The 15404-nt window shown below is 39.6% G+C and overlaps 1 protein-coding gene across 2 annotated transcripts; it reads left to right on the plus strand.

Annotated features, from left to right (window-relative positions):
* The first annotated feature begins 2025 nt into the window (after positions 1-2025).
* Positions 2026-11418, plus strand: lhx2b (LIM homeobox 2b). Of its 2 annotated transcripts, none has more exons than XM_026321905.1 (5): positions 2026-2208; positions 3717-3919; positions 4701-5096; positions 8040-8238; positions 11128-11418. In XM_026321905.1, exons 1-5 carry the CDS (start codon positions 2026-2028, stop codon positions 11416-11418), a joined length of 1272 nt encoding a protein of 423 aa, XP_026177690.1. The 2 variants fall into 2 exon arrangements, with proteins under 2 accessions (XP_026177690.1, XP_026177691.1); XM_026321906.1 differs by having other exon boundaries at positions 4701-5071; positions 8033-8238.
* Positions 11419-15404: the final 3986 nt, after the last annotated feature.

The following is a 15404-nucleotide window of genomic DNA, read 5'->3' on the forward strand; positions in this document are numbered from 1 at the left end:
AACGCGTCCTCTGATGACGAAGCCCACTTTCCCCCTCCCAATTAAGAGCAGAGAGCTAATTAGAAAGAACGGATCCGGGATCAGCTCTGCCTCACGCTGCCGCCCCCACTGCTGATGCAAACTGCAAGACTGAAGCCGCTAAATGACATCAGATCACAGAGTGAAGCTCAGGATATGAAGGGCTTTCTAAGAATTAACGAAATAAAAAATAACATCAAGAACGGTAAAATGGAGAGATAACACCCAGTGGGGCCAAATGATTTTAGGTTTTTAAAATCCCACGGTGTTTAAGCATACGTTTTCCTCTTACCATAGCTATAGACTAAAGTTTATTTATTTTCCATTTGCAGACCCAATTCATTTTCAGAGCTTCTTGGTGTCGCTTTTTCTTTGCATTTACCTTCAAATCTATGTGAAAATGGGTTATATGGCATTTTAATGGGCTTTAAAATGGGCTTTAAAAAAATAATGCATTTTATTGCAGCTTTCAGTTGAAATTTCATATTCCACATGCGATATGGGCTAAATGTGAAATGAAAGGAATAAGTCCAAGGTGTGGATGTAGTAAATTTGGAAGATAAATTAACACTTAAAATGTTTTTATGTATTTATCTCTTTTGTTTGTTTTTGCTTTTTTGTTTTTAGGACTGAAAATAAGTCGTTTTTATTTTATTTTATTGTTACTTTTACTTTATTATTATTTATTTGATTGTATTTTATTTTATAGCTGCTTGGCTTCGAGGACTTGCGTCCACCCCTGCAGGTTCTGGCGCCATGGAGAGGCTGCGAGCAGCAGCAGTGTGGTGCTGTGCGTCACTTGAGTAAAGGTCCCAGCAGACCTCTTCAGTGCGCCCAGACAGCTCCCACACCTCGGAAGACTGAAACTCTCTCCTGCCTTGACTGTTCTCCTTTCTTTAACAGTGACCTTTCAAACTGCAGCTCCGGACAGACTGATGAGGGGGACGGTGGCGGGTGGCCCGTGGGTAAAGAAGGCAGAAAAGGCTGCTGCTTTTTCAGAACGGTCGGTAAAAGTATAACCAAAGAGTTCGGTGGCGTTGGAACAGCCAATGAACATAAATGGTGCGTCGTGACGCAACAGGGCCCCGTTGATAAGGAGCCGAGAGTCCAACCGGGACCGGAGAAGGAGGAACGGCAGTTTTGGGGGGCCAGCGAAAACTCGCCTATCATCAGTCAACGTAAAGCCAACTCCTCCTCTTCTGTTGTTACGCACATGTATGCAACCTCCTTGGCAAAAGACAAACATTAAATTACCAGACTACTGTTAAGGAAAACTGCTTCTCTCAGACGGATTTTATAAAGAAAAGCTTTTGCGTTTTTCGATTTTTCTCTGCAATTCAAAAGTAGTTTGAGCGACATAAATCAGCTTCTGTGAGCATCAACTTGGACTGTTGAACCTGGAGGAGGGGAAGAAGCCTTTCACACAGGCTCTCTGACAGCTTTTTTGGAAATATAATTTTTGTTGTTTCTGACTGTGGTGCAGCCCGCTGCCCAGCGTTGGCAGGGGCAGCTAGAGAGAATTATAGAAAACAGGGAGAAATTTGCCAATGCCTCGCAGACTGTCGAAAGCCTGAAACATTACTCCCGGGGAGGAGGAGGCACCGGTGTTGAGAACCATGGAGCGAGGGCTTCCATAGTTGGTATGTTTATTCACTGCAAATGGAAGAGAAGATACTGAAAGAGCTGTTGGTAATAACAAATAAATAAACAAATAAACAAAAAAGTGAATAAATAAATAAACTCACACAGAGGGAAAAGATTCCAGTAAGAGCAGCGGAATCCGTGTGATTATTAATGAATTAATCATAGCTTATTAATAATGAGAGCTGCAGAGATTCGGATGACGGCTTCCATTGGCAGATGAGACGTAGTGTGGAGAACACGTGTCCAATTTTTCCCTCATATTTTTCCTCCCTAATCTGGATTTCTCACTTGTCACGGCGAGAAAGGAAAACCTGAAAAAAGCGAGAATTTTGAGTGGCATTATTGCGCAGGGCTTTGCCTCTGATGGACATCTTGGCTTGCAGATCCGAAGAGAACAGTTACAATATTCTCCCCTCTGCGGCAACAATGCTTTTCCATGGCCTCCCTGGAGGCGACGTGCACGGTGTCGTGGAAGAAATGGACCGGAGAGGAAAGAGCGAGTCAGCAGCCATCAGCTCAGCCATCGATATGGGGGAATCAGAAACGGTAGGAGAGATTCATTTTGGCCCTCTCGGCTTGTTAGCGCAGGCAGCATGGCAGCCTGGAAACATGTGACAGTGGCTGCACACTTCCACAAACGCTTTTTACTCTCGGGTCAAGCTAAAAGTCTCCCGTAAGAGTCCACTTTTATTTATTTTTATTTATTGTATTGTTGTTGTTGATTTTAGGCACCTCTCTGGCGAGTTAAGGTCCTATAATAGGCCTAAACACTGTGTTGTCTTTGGCCACTCTTTAATCGAAAACTTCTTTCAGTCCCAACAAAGCTTCAGTCAAAATCTGCATGCAACAAAATCTACATTTAATTTACTTGAATTAGCTTTCTACAATGGATTGTAAATACATGTTCAACATGGCTAATATAGCACTTCTTTCAAATATATATATTATGATATATCTATAAATCTATCTGTCTATATATCTATATATATATATCTACAATTCTATGCTCTATATACAAATATTCTACAATATATACATATACATATATATATATATATTTTTTTGTTTTAAATGTTATATTATTTTTGAACATGCAAATGTGTAGAAAATTTGCCTAACAGCAAATCGCTTTTTATCCTTATTAGAACAGCGACATTCTATTGTCTGTGCAATCTATTTCTACAGTCCTATTTTCGATAATTACAATTCAGTAACAATGCAATTATTCTGAAGGTCAGTAACAATTTTTAAATGCAAAGCAATGAAAATAAAGATTGTATTGAAAAATCTATTCTTTTTAAATTTAGTTTCCGTTAACATTTGCGAACTGTGTAGGGAGGGTGTGTGTGTGTGTGTCTGCACTGTGTATCTGTCTATTATTATTATTATTATATTATTAGTACTAGTAGTTTTAGTATTTTTAACATTATTAGTATTAGTGTTAGTGTTAGTGTTATTATTATTCACCAAAAATACCAATATCTCTATCATCCCATACCGTTTCATTGGCTCTTAATCGTTAATATATTCTGCATTTTAGTCTTATTTTCCTGCTGCAAAAGCGTTACCAGAATTATGATAACAGTGGCCTTAAGTGCCTAATATAATCGCCAGTGGTGGCAGTGTATAGAGTATATAGTCTATATTATTTATAGTACTGAGTGTCAATCTTTTTAGAGTAAAATTACTTATCTTGTGACTAAAATATCCAGAGACCATTTCTTATTTACAGATTGTCGCATTAGAAAGGAAGCCTACACTGACCATTTCATTTTTCAACCCACAATTGTATTAGAATCTCACTATATTCATGTATAATAAAATATGTTAAAACAGTTTAAACGATACTCTTGCAAACTCCTGCAATATTTCTCTGTCCCCTCCCCATCCACGAGTGGCTGTGGCCCTGGGCCTGGAGGTCATATCCGATCAGGATTCCAGTGTTTAGTGTCTTGGTGATTTAATGTTAGCTTGTCATGCAGACTGTTTTCTCTGGTGTCTTTTTTGTGTCCTGACTCTGTGTCCTCGTGCCTCTCTGCGTGCTGACCCCGCAGTCCATGCCGTGTATGACCAGCGAGCGCGTGGCTCTGTGCGCGGGCTGCGGCAGGAAGATCGCGGACCGCTACTACCTGCTGGCCGTGGACAAACAGTGGCACATGCGCTGCCTCAAGTGCTGTGAGTGCAAACTCAACCTGGAGTCTGAGCTCACCTGCTTCAGCAAGGACGGCAGCATCTACTGCAAAGAGGACTACTACAGGTAGGAGCGCGCGCGCAGGGGGTCTGGGAGAGGGCTCCATGAAGTGTCCGGCACTGACCGCTGTTTGTGATGCTTATTGTCAGTAGGCTGTTTAGGATCCATAGAGCATCCACAGAGAAGTATGTCTCTCAGATAAGGACAACTGTTATAGGTTAGATCTGGTCACGCCGCACATGACCAGAGCTGGATTATTTTAAAGCAACTTTAAAGGCAAAATAGAATCGGATTTCTTTGTTTTGTTTATGCACACTGAGGAAAAAGCAGGAATTATCCGCCATTTCTTTCTAAAAGCTTCTATCCCGATTAGATGCACACTGATGATATTTGGTGACATAATTTAACATCTATATTTTACACTTTTCATGCCAGATAGTTTCATTACATCTGGTTCGACCCTGGACTGAAAGAAATTTAGCATGCTGCATGTGATATTAAAAGTCAAATGCAGATAATGAAGAAGCTGCTTTTCGGTTTAGCAGTTGTCTGAGGACTATGAAACATTGGCTCTTTGAATAACGAACTATTCAGCTGGAGGCTTAAAAATACCAAAAACCCGTGTCAGGTTTGGTGTCATCGGCACACATGGGTCATTGTCGCATTTTGTTCCATTCTAATATGACAAGCCTGACGCTGGCTAACTTTGGGGGTTTGAGGGAAACTTCATCAACTGTTGTTTGAGTGCACAGAGATTTGGTTGCTGTAAGCATAGTTGTAACACACTGCAGGCCTGCCAGGCTTCCTGTCCATGCAGCCGGTGATGCAGTTTCTGTGTTGTCCGCAGAAGATTTTCGGTGCAGAGATGCGCTCGGTGCCACCTGGGAATCTCAGCCTCGGAAATGGTCATGCGGGCCCGGGACCTGGTCTATCACCTGAACTGCTTCACCTGCACTACTTGTAGCAAGATGCTCACCACCGGGGACCACTTTGGTATGAAGGACAGTCTGGTGTACTGTCGGCTGCACTTTGAGACTCTCATCCAGGGAGAATATCAGACACATTTTAACCACGCGGACGTTGTCCCGCACAAAGGCCTGAGCCCGGCCAACACGCTCGGACTATCCTACTTCAACGGCGTGGGGACGGTGCAGAAAGGCCGGCCCAGGAAGAGGAAAAGCCCCGGGCCGGGGGCCGAGCTGGCTGCTTATAATGCAGGTAAAAAGAGCTTTTTTACAAACACGTTCAAAAACAAAGATGTTAATTTATTGGCAAGGAACCTATAGTTAAAAGGGGATTGAGTGTGTGTGTGTGTGTGTGTGTGTGTATATTTGATGAATAATACACAATGAATGTAGAATATAATACCCCTATTATCCTGGTTTTAATACAGATTTTACCAAAAAAAAAAGTTTAACATCTAAAACGAGATAAAAATTCAAAATTAAACACACACACACACACACACACACAACTGACCCTGCCTATTGTAAACTAAATCCTACTCCACAGTGTAAGAAAGAGCCAGGCAGCATGAATACTGGCTGAAGAGGACTGACAGCCTTCATTAATGAAAAATCACTTTGACATTCCTGTTGGGGCTTTTACTGTGTCTGTCCTATCCTTGGGAACAACTACTTTTGATATTTCTGTAGGGACTTTGTCATAACTTGATTACAGGAACATAACAGCAGGCCTACTTTGATACCGATTCCTGCTGTTACTGTATTTTTAACAAGCCCACACTGATGTACTGTGCTTCATAGTAGCAACATTATTACTGTGCCTACTTTATTATACAGCAACTATTGCAAGTTGGTTTTGTCTTTTGAGTATTTTGCCACTACTTTTGTACACTTAGCTTTCACAGTATGATAACCTGCATACTTTCTACTGAACTAATGGGCCCTGTCAGCATATTTGTGTTGACTAACACTGTGCATGAAAAAGCCTGAATATCAAGCAACAGGCAGAGAGAAAGGCCAAGTATCAGGCCAGACAGGACCAAAACAAAGCTATCAAATGGGGAAAAGGTGATTTCTACTGAGAGGAATGTCTGTAAAGTCTGTAACAGTTCAGCCATACGTACATTCACTTCACAAAATTTTACACTTAAATGTGTCAGACATCTGGTTTGAACCTTTCACACAGCTTCATGTAGATTTAATTAGGTTAGTGAGCTGCAGCATTTTAACAGTTCTTAACCAAAACCTGCATGTAGTCATGATTTTTCTACATACTAGTTATATTATTAATAAAGTGATCACTTGTTGGTTAAGTTTTAGTCAGCCATGTTTTAGTTTTATGATATTTGAAAAAAAAAATAATTATGTGTCCTCTTTGGGGAGAGAAAGAAAAGTTTTTTGATGTTTAAGCTTTTGCTTTGGGGCCCTTTTCCACTTGTCAGGCTCCATCAACATCTACAGACACACACACACACACACACTGTTGGAGACCTTTTGCATTGGGACTGTGCTGAACGGGTCGTGTACCTGTGAGATCAACGTGATTTGATGAGCTATTCACTGGAAGAGAGAGCAGGGAATGTAAGAGGTGTATTTAAAGGAAGTTAAACAGTGTCAGATCTTAAACTATTCAGAAACATTAACAAAGTGACTTTTTCTGTTGTGATTTTTACATGTCAATTTTGCTGATTTTCATCTCTTTAAACTTCAGTCAGTTTAGATGAACTAAACTGCAACAAGTGAAGTCATCATATTCCCAACTGTTTGCAAAGCAAGTAGCATTTTCCTTCTATTGTCCTTCTTGATCAAGCAATTCTTCCTAGAAAGAGGCATCACTTCATTTCTTTTCAGATGCTTTTTTTGGAAATGTGACACACGTCAAGACACTAAAAATGAGCTAAATGATTTCACCTATTAGATAATATGCATTTTATTGAAATTTCAAGAACACAAGATTTCACCAAGAAGAAAAAGAAGGAAAGGAAGTCTGACTTCAGAGCAAGACATAGTTCATCTGTAGTAAAATATGAGGATTTTTCCCATTGAGGGTATTTGTTGAAAAACTGTCTGAAGAAAATGAATTTGAAACAGAATGAGGCGTGAAGGAGTAGTGCGCCCTCTTCTGTCAACAGCCAGAAACAAATCTTCACCTGAACAGTCACAAGAGAACATGTGGTGACTGTAAGCAGCACACTGCTCTGAGTTGCTGTTGTTATTGTGAAAAAGACATTGTGTATGAAGATGAGGAGACAAGCAGGAAACAGGCTGCTTTTTGTTAAAATGTTGCAGCATATGTTTGGCCAGAAAGCAGCATTTGTTCTGCCTGGTGTGTATGGGCTAATTAAGTGAAGTGTTATTCTGATGGTTTTCACTCACTTCATATTCATCATTTTCAGCGATCTGATATTGAACGCGAACTGTTATGCATGCAGCAACACTTTGAATGTTGCCAAGAAATTTGCAGACTAGGACAAATTCATGTGTGTTGTGTGTGTGTGCTGAAACCAGGCTAGCACCTCCTCCCAGTATAGAAAGACATGCAGATAGGGACAGACAGACTGAGGAGGTGTAGGGTGGAGGATGATCTGCAGCTGCTAGAAACAGCTGTCAGGTCACAGCGTCACTTTGAGTCTGATTGATTGTATGGATTTAAATGAAGAAAGGAAATCTAGACTGAAGCAAAGACATTTTTTTGGCCATGCTTAAAAGAAAGGCAGTCATTAACACTGTTGAAAACACAAGTTTTGCTATCTGAAACACCTTAAAACCCTTTTCTTTCTTTATATCTTTCTATGGGGATTTTTTTTTGTCTCTTTTTAAGTGTGACATATATGACACATAAATTTTGCTTTGCTGCATACTGCTGTTAAACAGCTCCAGAGTCATGTTGTGCCTCATGTTGAGTTATATGAAATTCAAAGTTTTCTTGGGAAGTTTATTGAATTTTCTTTAATATATTAAAAATTAGTACACTGACTAGGTTTAAAATGCACTACATCACTACCATGAATCCCTAGGCCTGCTTCCACGCCACTACTGGGGACATGAGAATTTCACATTCTAAAAATAGGGTCAGAGAAAGAAAAGAAACCCTACAGTCTCCAATGCAAACAGCTGATCAGAGGAAAAGGACTAAACAAATAAATGTGCTGATCAGAAACTGGATCAGAGTTATTTGTCTAACCGCTTCTCACTGTTCCTTGTTGGCCCACAGCGCTGAGCTGTAACGAGAATGACGGGGAGTCCATGGACAGGGACTCCCAGTACAGCTCCAGTCAAAAGACCAAGCGAATGCGCACGTCCTTCAAGCACCACCAGCTCAGGACTATGAAGTCCTACTTTGCCATCAACCACAACCCAGATGCCAAGGACCTCAAGCAGCTTGCCCAGAAGACTGGCCTCACCAAGCGGGTCTTACAGGTAACCACAGCTGCCTTCTACTTCAGATGAGGGAGGAAAGGAGACAAATGCCAGTGGAATTTCACTTGTTTCCAATGCAAATCAGCTTGTTTCTAAATGGGAAGTATAGTATTAGCCTTTTTAAGTCTTTAGCTGTAAACAAATTGTCATGCTTCCTTTCTGCTGTTTAACTTTTTATCAGTTAAAACAAAATAAAAATAATAATTTTAAAAAGTTACAGTTTAAAGTCAGTGCTGTGCATGTGCATATTGGGACACACAATTACATGGAAATGAAAGTGAAGCCATAAAATGTAATCCATGAAATGTAATCAATTTCTGTGGACAATATGATGAGGACAAAAAAGCTCTGGAGCTGACATGAAGAAGGAGAAAGCACAACAGAGTATTTGATTTCCACAAAAGGCGACAGCAAATTGTCTGGGGGACTGAGAAGAAGAAAAATGAGACAAAAAGGTTTCTGAATCAAAATTTTGTTTAGGAGGGGGGAATTTCATTCCGCTACTTTAATTAATGCTGAGAGAAAACAAAGCAGTCATTTTGCTTTGATGCATTCGAGTTTTCATGCCTGTTATTCTATCTGAAGCGCGTCTCCCTCTGCCTGTTTCCCAAGGCTCCATAATGATTCACTCGCTAACGCGCTCCAAACACTCGGCTCACCATAAACCGCTGCCTCAATCACTCCACAGCTCACACACTAGTTTTTATTATTAAAAAAGAGAATGAAGATCAAGTGAAAAGAAGTATTCAAAAATTGAAAATAGATGAACATCTGTGACACAGAGGAGCAGGATGCTCGTTCTAAATTTGAGGTTTACAGTAGGGCCTTCTGTAAGCGGTTTCCAGGGTCCGTAGTGGAAAAGGAAGAAACCATCAATTTACTATTGCTAAGATGACAATAATGACTGAAATCAGAGCTGCATTTATCCTCATACACAATGTAGATAGGTCCATTATTACCATTTCTCAGTCTCAATTTAAATCAGAAAAACAAGGCACCCTATTTTCATGTGCAAACATAAAAGAAAATGTTGATTTTTGTGTGGCTACCACAGCCTTTTTCTCTATGAAAAACTAAAGGCTTTTATAACTTTTGTACGGAGTGGAAGAGTGCACTGACTTTGTGCTTTTAAGTATTCTTCTATCCTTGACTTTGGTCTAAGCATCTGCAAACAGACTTTAAAGAGACACAGGGAGATGCTCACTAGTGTGTGCCCTTAACTGATAGTAAATGGAGGGAGGTGGTGGAGAGCTGGTGGTGGAGACATGTTGGTCTGCAGGGGTTACTGAGGCACTGAAATGTTTCAAAGACTGTGTTAGTAATCATGTCTTTTCATCCAAAATGTCTTGTGTCCTCAAAAGTAAAACCTAAATCTAAACAACTAAAAGCTAAAGGCTTAAATTGTAAATTGGACATTTCCTGCTGTTGCTGCTTCACATTAAAAGCCTTGTACACCCAAATCGCATGCTTATTGTGAAGAAGTCATAGGAAATGCAATGTCTTTATCAAAGAGATAGTGGAACTGGGTCAGCTGTTCAGCTGTGTGGTGTGGAGGAAAAAAAACTTGCAACACCATGGCTCAACTGCTTGCAGACGCTGATGTCCTGGCACTAAGCAGGCGAGTTTATGAGAGCTTTTTGGCAGAGAACACCTGTCTGAGAATGAACTGAAACAGTGAATTTTCAGAATGGAAAACCAAAACAATGAGCTAATAGCACTAAAAGCTGGGAGGATCTACAAACTTGGGTGACAATTCTATGTGGCTTTGTCAATCCCAGTTACTGCTGTCACATATCACTTTTGATCCATTTTTCTGAGCTAATGTTACCTAACAGCTAACCCTTCTGAGTTTCTGATTGCATGGTTTTTGAATTTGTTACCCACTTTTCAGACAGCCATGGGTCTCAACTGATTTTACAGATTCTTGAAACATGCCTCAGACACAGTTAATAATTTGCAATAGTGATCATCATTATCATTTGCTTTTATTAGTCAGTTTTACTATCATGTGGTGATGAGGTTGTAAGTGTTGAAGAGCTTCTAATCTACTACCTGCTGCGTAAATCCCTGTGTACGCTCATGATGCTGTGTATGTTCATTGGTACAAGTGATTTCCATACCAAGGTTTTAATCCTTATGAAAGAGTACTGAAATCAGTGGCTGCCTGATTCGAAAAAAATCAAATATTTTGTTCTTTAGGAAACAGTTGCCACAAATCAGCAACCAGCAAATAGTGAAGCAGCTAGTTAGGACGCTAATATCTGAGTTTGAACACGTGTAGATGTGCTAGTCAAAAAAATAAAAACTGAAACAGTTTCTACACTACACGTGTAGTTTCACTTACCTATTGCTGTTTCTAGTCATGTGGATAGTTTTGGTTTTGTCCAGGCTTATGAAAATATAAAGCCCCAATATATATGTGGGATATTTACATGGTAGTGGTTAGCAGGTTCAAACGCCAATCACCAATCTCACTTTCTTTGTGCAGTTTGCATGGGTTAGGTTAAATGGTGACTCTATTTGCCTGTAGGTGTGAGCGTGAGTGTTCGTCTGTCTCTGTGTCAGCCCTGTGTTCCAGTATACGCAGTAGATGATGGATAAACTTCTTCCCCCACCCCAATACAGTGCACAGGACAGAAAATGTATGTGTTGCAATCCTGTGAATTATCTAAAATAACAGGAGCACAGTTCCACATATAACTGAGAAACATAACTCTAAATCCTGACATAATGCTGAACTATCAGTACAGTTGGCACTGGAGATGACTTACTGTCAAATAAATAGTTCATTTTTTATTTTATCAGCAAGAGTGGAACCTGTCAGAGCAGAGACTTTTAAAACTGACTTTATACAATCAGCTGTCCTTATTTAATATTTTATTCTTGTAGGTCTGGTTTCAAAACGCTCGAGCCAAGTTCAGGAGGAACCTGCTGCGGCAGGAGAGTACCGGGGTGGACAAGGCTTCTGATGGCTCCACACTGCAGGGTGGAACACCGTCGGGCCCTGCCTCAGAGATTTCCAACACCTCCATGAGCCCCTCCAGCACCCCTACCACCCTGACAGACTTGACCAACCCCACCATGCCCACTGTCACCTCTGTGCTCACCTCAGTGCAAGGCGGCATTGATGTACATGAATGCCGGAGCCCATCACAGACCACGCTGACTAGCCTCTTCTGATAGACATAGCCCCTCACCACAGTCTCACCCCCTACCCCAACCCTTTCTCACCTCTGCCCCCAGCCCAACCCTAGATATAAAACTGAGCACTGTTGACTCCTAACATTAAACAGATTAGCAAAGAGAAAGTAATGGAAAAAGAAAAGATTTCATTTCAATCTGAGCCCATTAGAGACTATTTGCATAGTGAGGTGGCCAAGCCTTACAGACTGAACAGTTGTTATTATTTTGATGTTGTTGTCTTGTCAAGAATTGAGGAGACTTGATTTGCATTTTTCAATGTTTACAGAAACAGACTGTGGGGGGAAAAAATGGTTAATTTTTGGAAATTCATTTTTTCCAGCACAGTATTTATGTTGTTGTACAAGAGTCACTGATAGGATTGTACAAAAAATCTTTTTTTTTTCTTTTTGAAATCTGAGATTAAACACAGCTTACAATATCCTATTGCCACGTGCCTTCGTGCCTTACAGTCCAATTTATCTTTTAGTGCTGATCTCACTTTTTATTGTCAACCACCATCAGACGTGAATGATTTGACTCAGAAGGGGTTAGATGACCTCTACTGCTTCAGTGAGTGCATGTGAATGTGGTATGATTCATTCTATTTAAGTTTGTGTCTGAACATTTGTTTTGTACATACTGTACAGTGATACACATTCTGCAGTGATTTAATTTCAAATGTTTCACTGATATTCCACTGTGATGAGAGTTGTGGCAAGCTAATGATTCTCCTGAGCAACGAAGAAGCTGCTGTCATGTTCTTCAGCTTAGCTTTTTACCTACTAGAATCATCCTCGTCACTTTGGATACTGTTACAACAGAGACAAAAAATCTGCTGCACACCAGTGATTATTTTAGTTCAAGGCAATGCTAGACAGACAGATCCTTTTTCCTTTTCTACCTATATGCTTGACATGTCATGTAAGTTTAAGATTAACATGAATTGGGTACCAAATGCATGTTTTTGGTTGCCTGCGACCAGTCATTTAAAAATCCTAGCATTGTGGGACACTTAAGGGAAAACAAACCACAAAGTATTTAGAAATACCTCTTAAGCTGACTTTAACTATGAGTAGGATGTGATTATACACATTTTGCGACAATATTTTTAATCAGAACAAGCATATTTTCTCTATATTCCAACAGTTTATGTGTTGTATGAAGGGCATCACACGCTAATGACACTGCTGTGTTTTAGCTGTAAACAAACATAAATCTAGTAAATAAAAAAATCTTGCTTTAGTTTGTATTTACACACACACACACACATATATACATACATACATTCATACATAAGGTGACACTACTGCGATCAATATTGCTTCACTATATTCAAGAAAATCTTTCACTGAAAATGTGTGGAATTATGTCACATTAATGGTAAATTTTCTTTCTTTTCTTGAGTTGTCAAGGTAGATCTTTTTCTGTATGATAGAAAATTTGTAAACAGGAGGAGAGCGGCTGCTGAGACACACTAATCAGCTGCTGTAATGATCCTCACTGAGCTCCTCTTGCTGTGCTGCTCCTGCACATTTTTGTACACATCCCTGTTGTCCCTCGGTCCTGTAAAAAATATAAACACTACCAATTATGATAATTTTTTTCTAAGATCATTTGTGCCTCCAAGTGCAAGTGTTCTTCACTCACAGATATGTGTATACTGTCTTTACACTCAGTGGTATGCTCCTGAGTGGGTAGAGGGATTTGCAGCACAGGGCTGTCTCTTATCCAGACCTAGGACTTGAATTTCAGTTAAATTCCCCCGAACGTTTGGGACAAGTCTTATATAAATCCACCCAAAATCACATCAACACAGTGGGGTTGAAATTTACTCCCTCACATAACCACTCTCCTGTTTAATGCACTTTTAACATGTTTAGTTATTCATATTGGGGTGGAAACACTACAGGTCTTGCAAAAAGAGCTTTAAGTTTGTCCCACTTGGGTAAAGTGGAAAAGTTAGTTTGTCAACACAGGTAAGGTCAGATGAAGGATGAAACCAATTTTTCAGACAAAATAATGTCAAGTTCTGCTGCTTCTGTTTCTTCATAGTGTAAAGAAGCAGGCGTGTACTAATAACACTCACTTAACATGCCTCCACTAAAAAAATCCCTCATATTTGAGAACAATTTGAATTTAGTTATAGCTAAACAAATTGAAGTTAACTATGTCTTTAAGTATAATATCAACTGGAGGAACAGGTTCCCTCACGTTCTCTGGGACATTAATGGAGCCTAAGGGTTCAGGAAGTTCCTCTGCCTGAGCCTCAGCTGGAAATGACGCTCATCATATCTTTTTGGAATGTCACAGGGCAAAAATGGAGTCTCACAACAGTTTTTGGTGCTTGCGCCCTGTGCCAATGCAAAAGCTGATCACATATTTAGTTTTATCTCTGTGTGATAAAACATCATACTTTGGCTACAACTGCTGTAGGCTACATTTATATTAGTAAATGAACCATGTTCGAAAGTTGCTCTGCTGTAAGAGTATATAAAATATAATCTGTTTCATGTTTACTTTGAATGTTCCCGGAAGTGTTTTATACAGTATAATCACTGATCTGTGTCAAGAGGCCCATCGTCTAATAATCTTTTGGTGCTAGGAACTCCTGGAAATGTAGGTAAATACCTATGTTTCTGAAATGCACTTCATTCATTGTATAAAAGGTTGTTTTGATATTATTATCAATTCAAATATATAGCAGTAAAAAACAATTACAGAAACTAAACTGAACTGAACTTTAAAATGTTAGTGTTTCTGCAGATCTGATCTGCAAGCTAGAGTTTAAAACTTTAAAAACATGAGTGCTTTAATGCTCCTATGGTCATTCCGTAGAGTATCATACATCACAGCAGGAAGTGTGTGTTTATGTACTATGTGTGTGTGTGTTTGTGTGTGGGCTGCTACCTGCTGTCTGTGCATATTATGTTTATTGTCCTGTTTCATTCAGTTACATTCAGCCACTTTCACCAAATGTGGCAGTAAAAATTTTTTAAAAACTTCTATGATCATTTTAAATAAGCATCTGTGTCAACGATGAGAGTGATACTAGCTGGCAGCCTTCCTGAAAATGTAACCATAAAGAGCTGTTTCCATGAGCTGCCTTTGCTTACTCTGCTGGAGCAAAATATGTTCAATTTTCTTATGGCTCCTTCACCTGATCATAAAGGTAGTAAGAGTAAAATGTAAGTTTATAATACATTCAAATGTGAAAATTGAACAAAGAAAGGGTGGGTGGATGCTGGAAAACAGTCTTTACACTTTGTAAGCAAAACATGAATTATGAAAAACAGACCTTAATTCCCCTCCAGTGCATAATTAGAAATGGGTGTACACAAAAGAAAGTCCTTCGAAAACTACAGAGACTCAGTAATTATCTCAGCACTAGTGTGAAGACTTTGAGGACGTGGTCACGGACAAAACGCACCCCCAGCGACAAAATATGTTGTGCAGAACACTGATCGTATTTCTATAGTTCTACCTATATGTACAGTAAAGAAAAATATAACCTGTGTGTTTGAAGCCCTCACTCTAGGAAAAGAGTCAGTTCAAACAAACATATGGATGTGTTGGCCAAGCCTAGCCTGAAATTGTGTATGTATAAGGACAAAACTAAGTCAAGGCTATAATTCTCAGTGTTGAAAAAAACACATTTGGCTGCCTGCTTCATGCTAATGTGTGATGTGAATTTGATCCAGTAATTACAGGCAAAAGAAGAGCCTTGGCAAGCCTCACAGAAAAATAACAAAACAGGCTCATAACTGAAAATTTACTGTGTGTTAATGGATGCTTATGTTTTTATTTTCCTAGAAATTGTTATCATAAGGACAATAAACTGTATTAAGGATTTTCCAGAGCAGCTTGGCAGGGTTCACACAATCAGATTTTTAAACCCAACTCTATCCACTTTAGTTTCTAAATCAGCTGAACTATTATAACTATCACTCTGGAATTTACATTTACTTCTTGCTATTAAAGTGGAG

The sequence above is a fragment of the Mastacembelus armatus genome, chromosome 9 (genome assembly GCF_900324485.2).
Source record: "Mastacembelus armatus chromosome 9, fMasArm1.2, whole genome shotgun sequence".
NCBI lineage: Eukaryota > Metazoa > Chordata > Actinopteri > Synbranchiformes > Mastacembelidae > Mastacembelus > Mastacembelus armatus.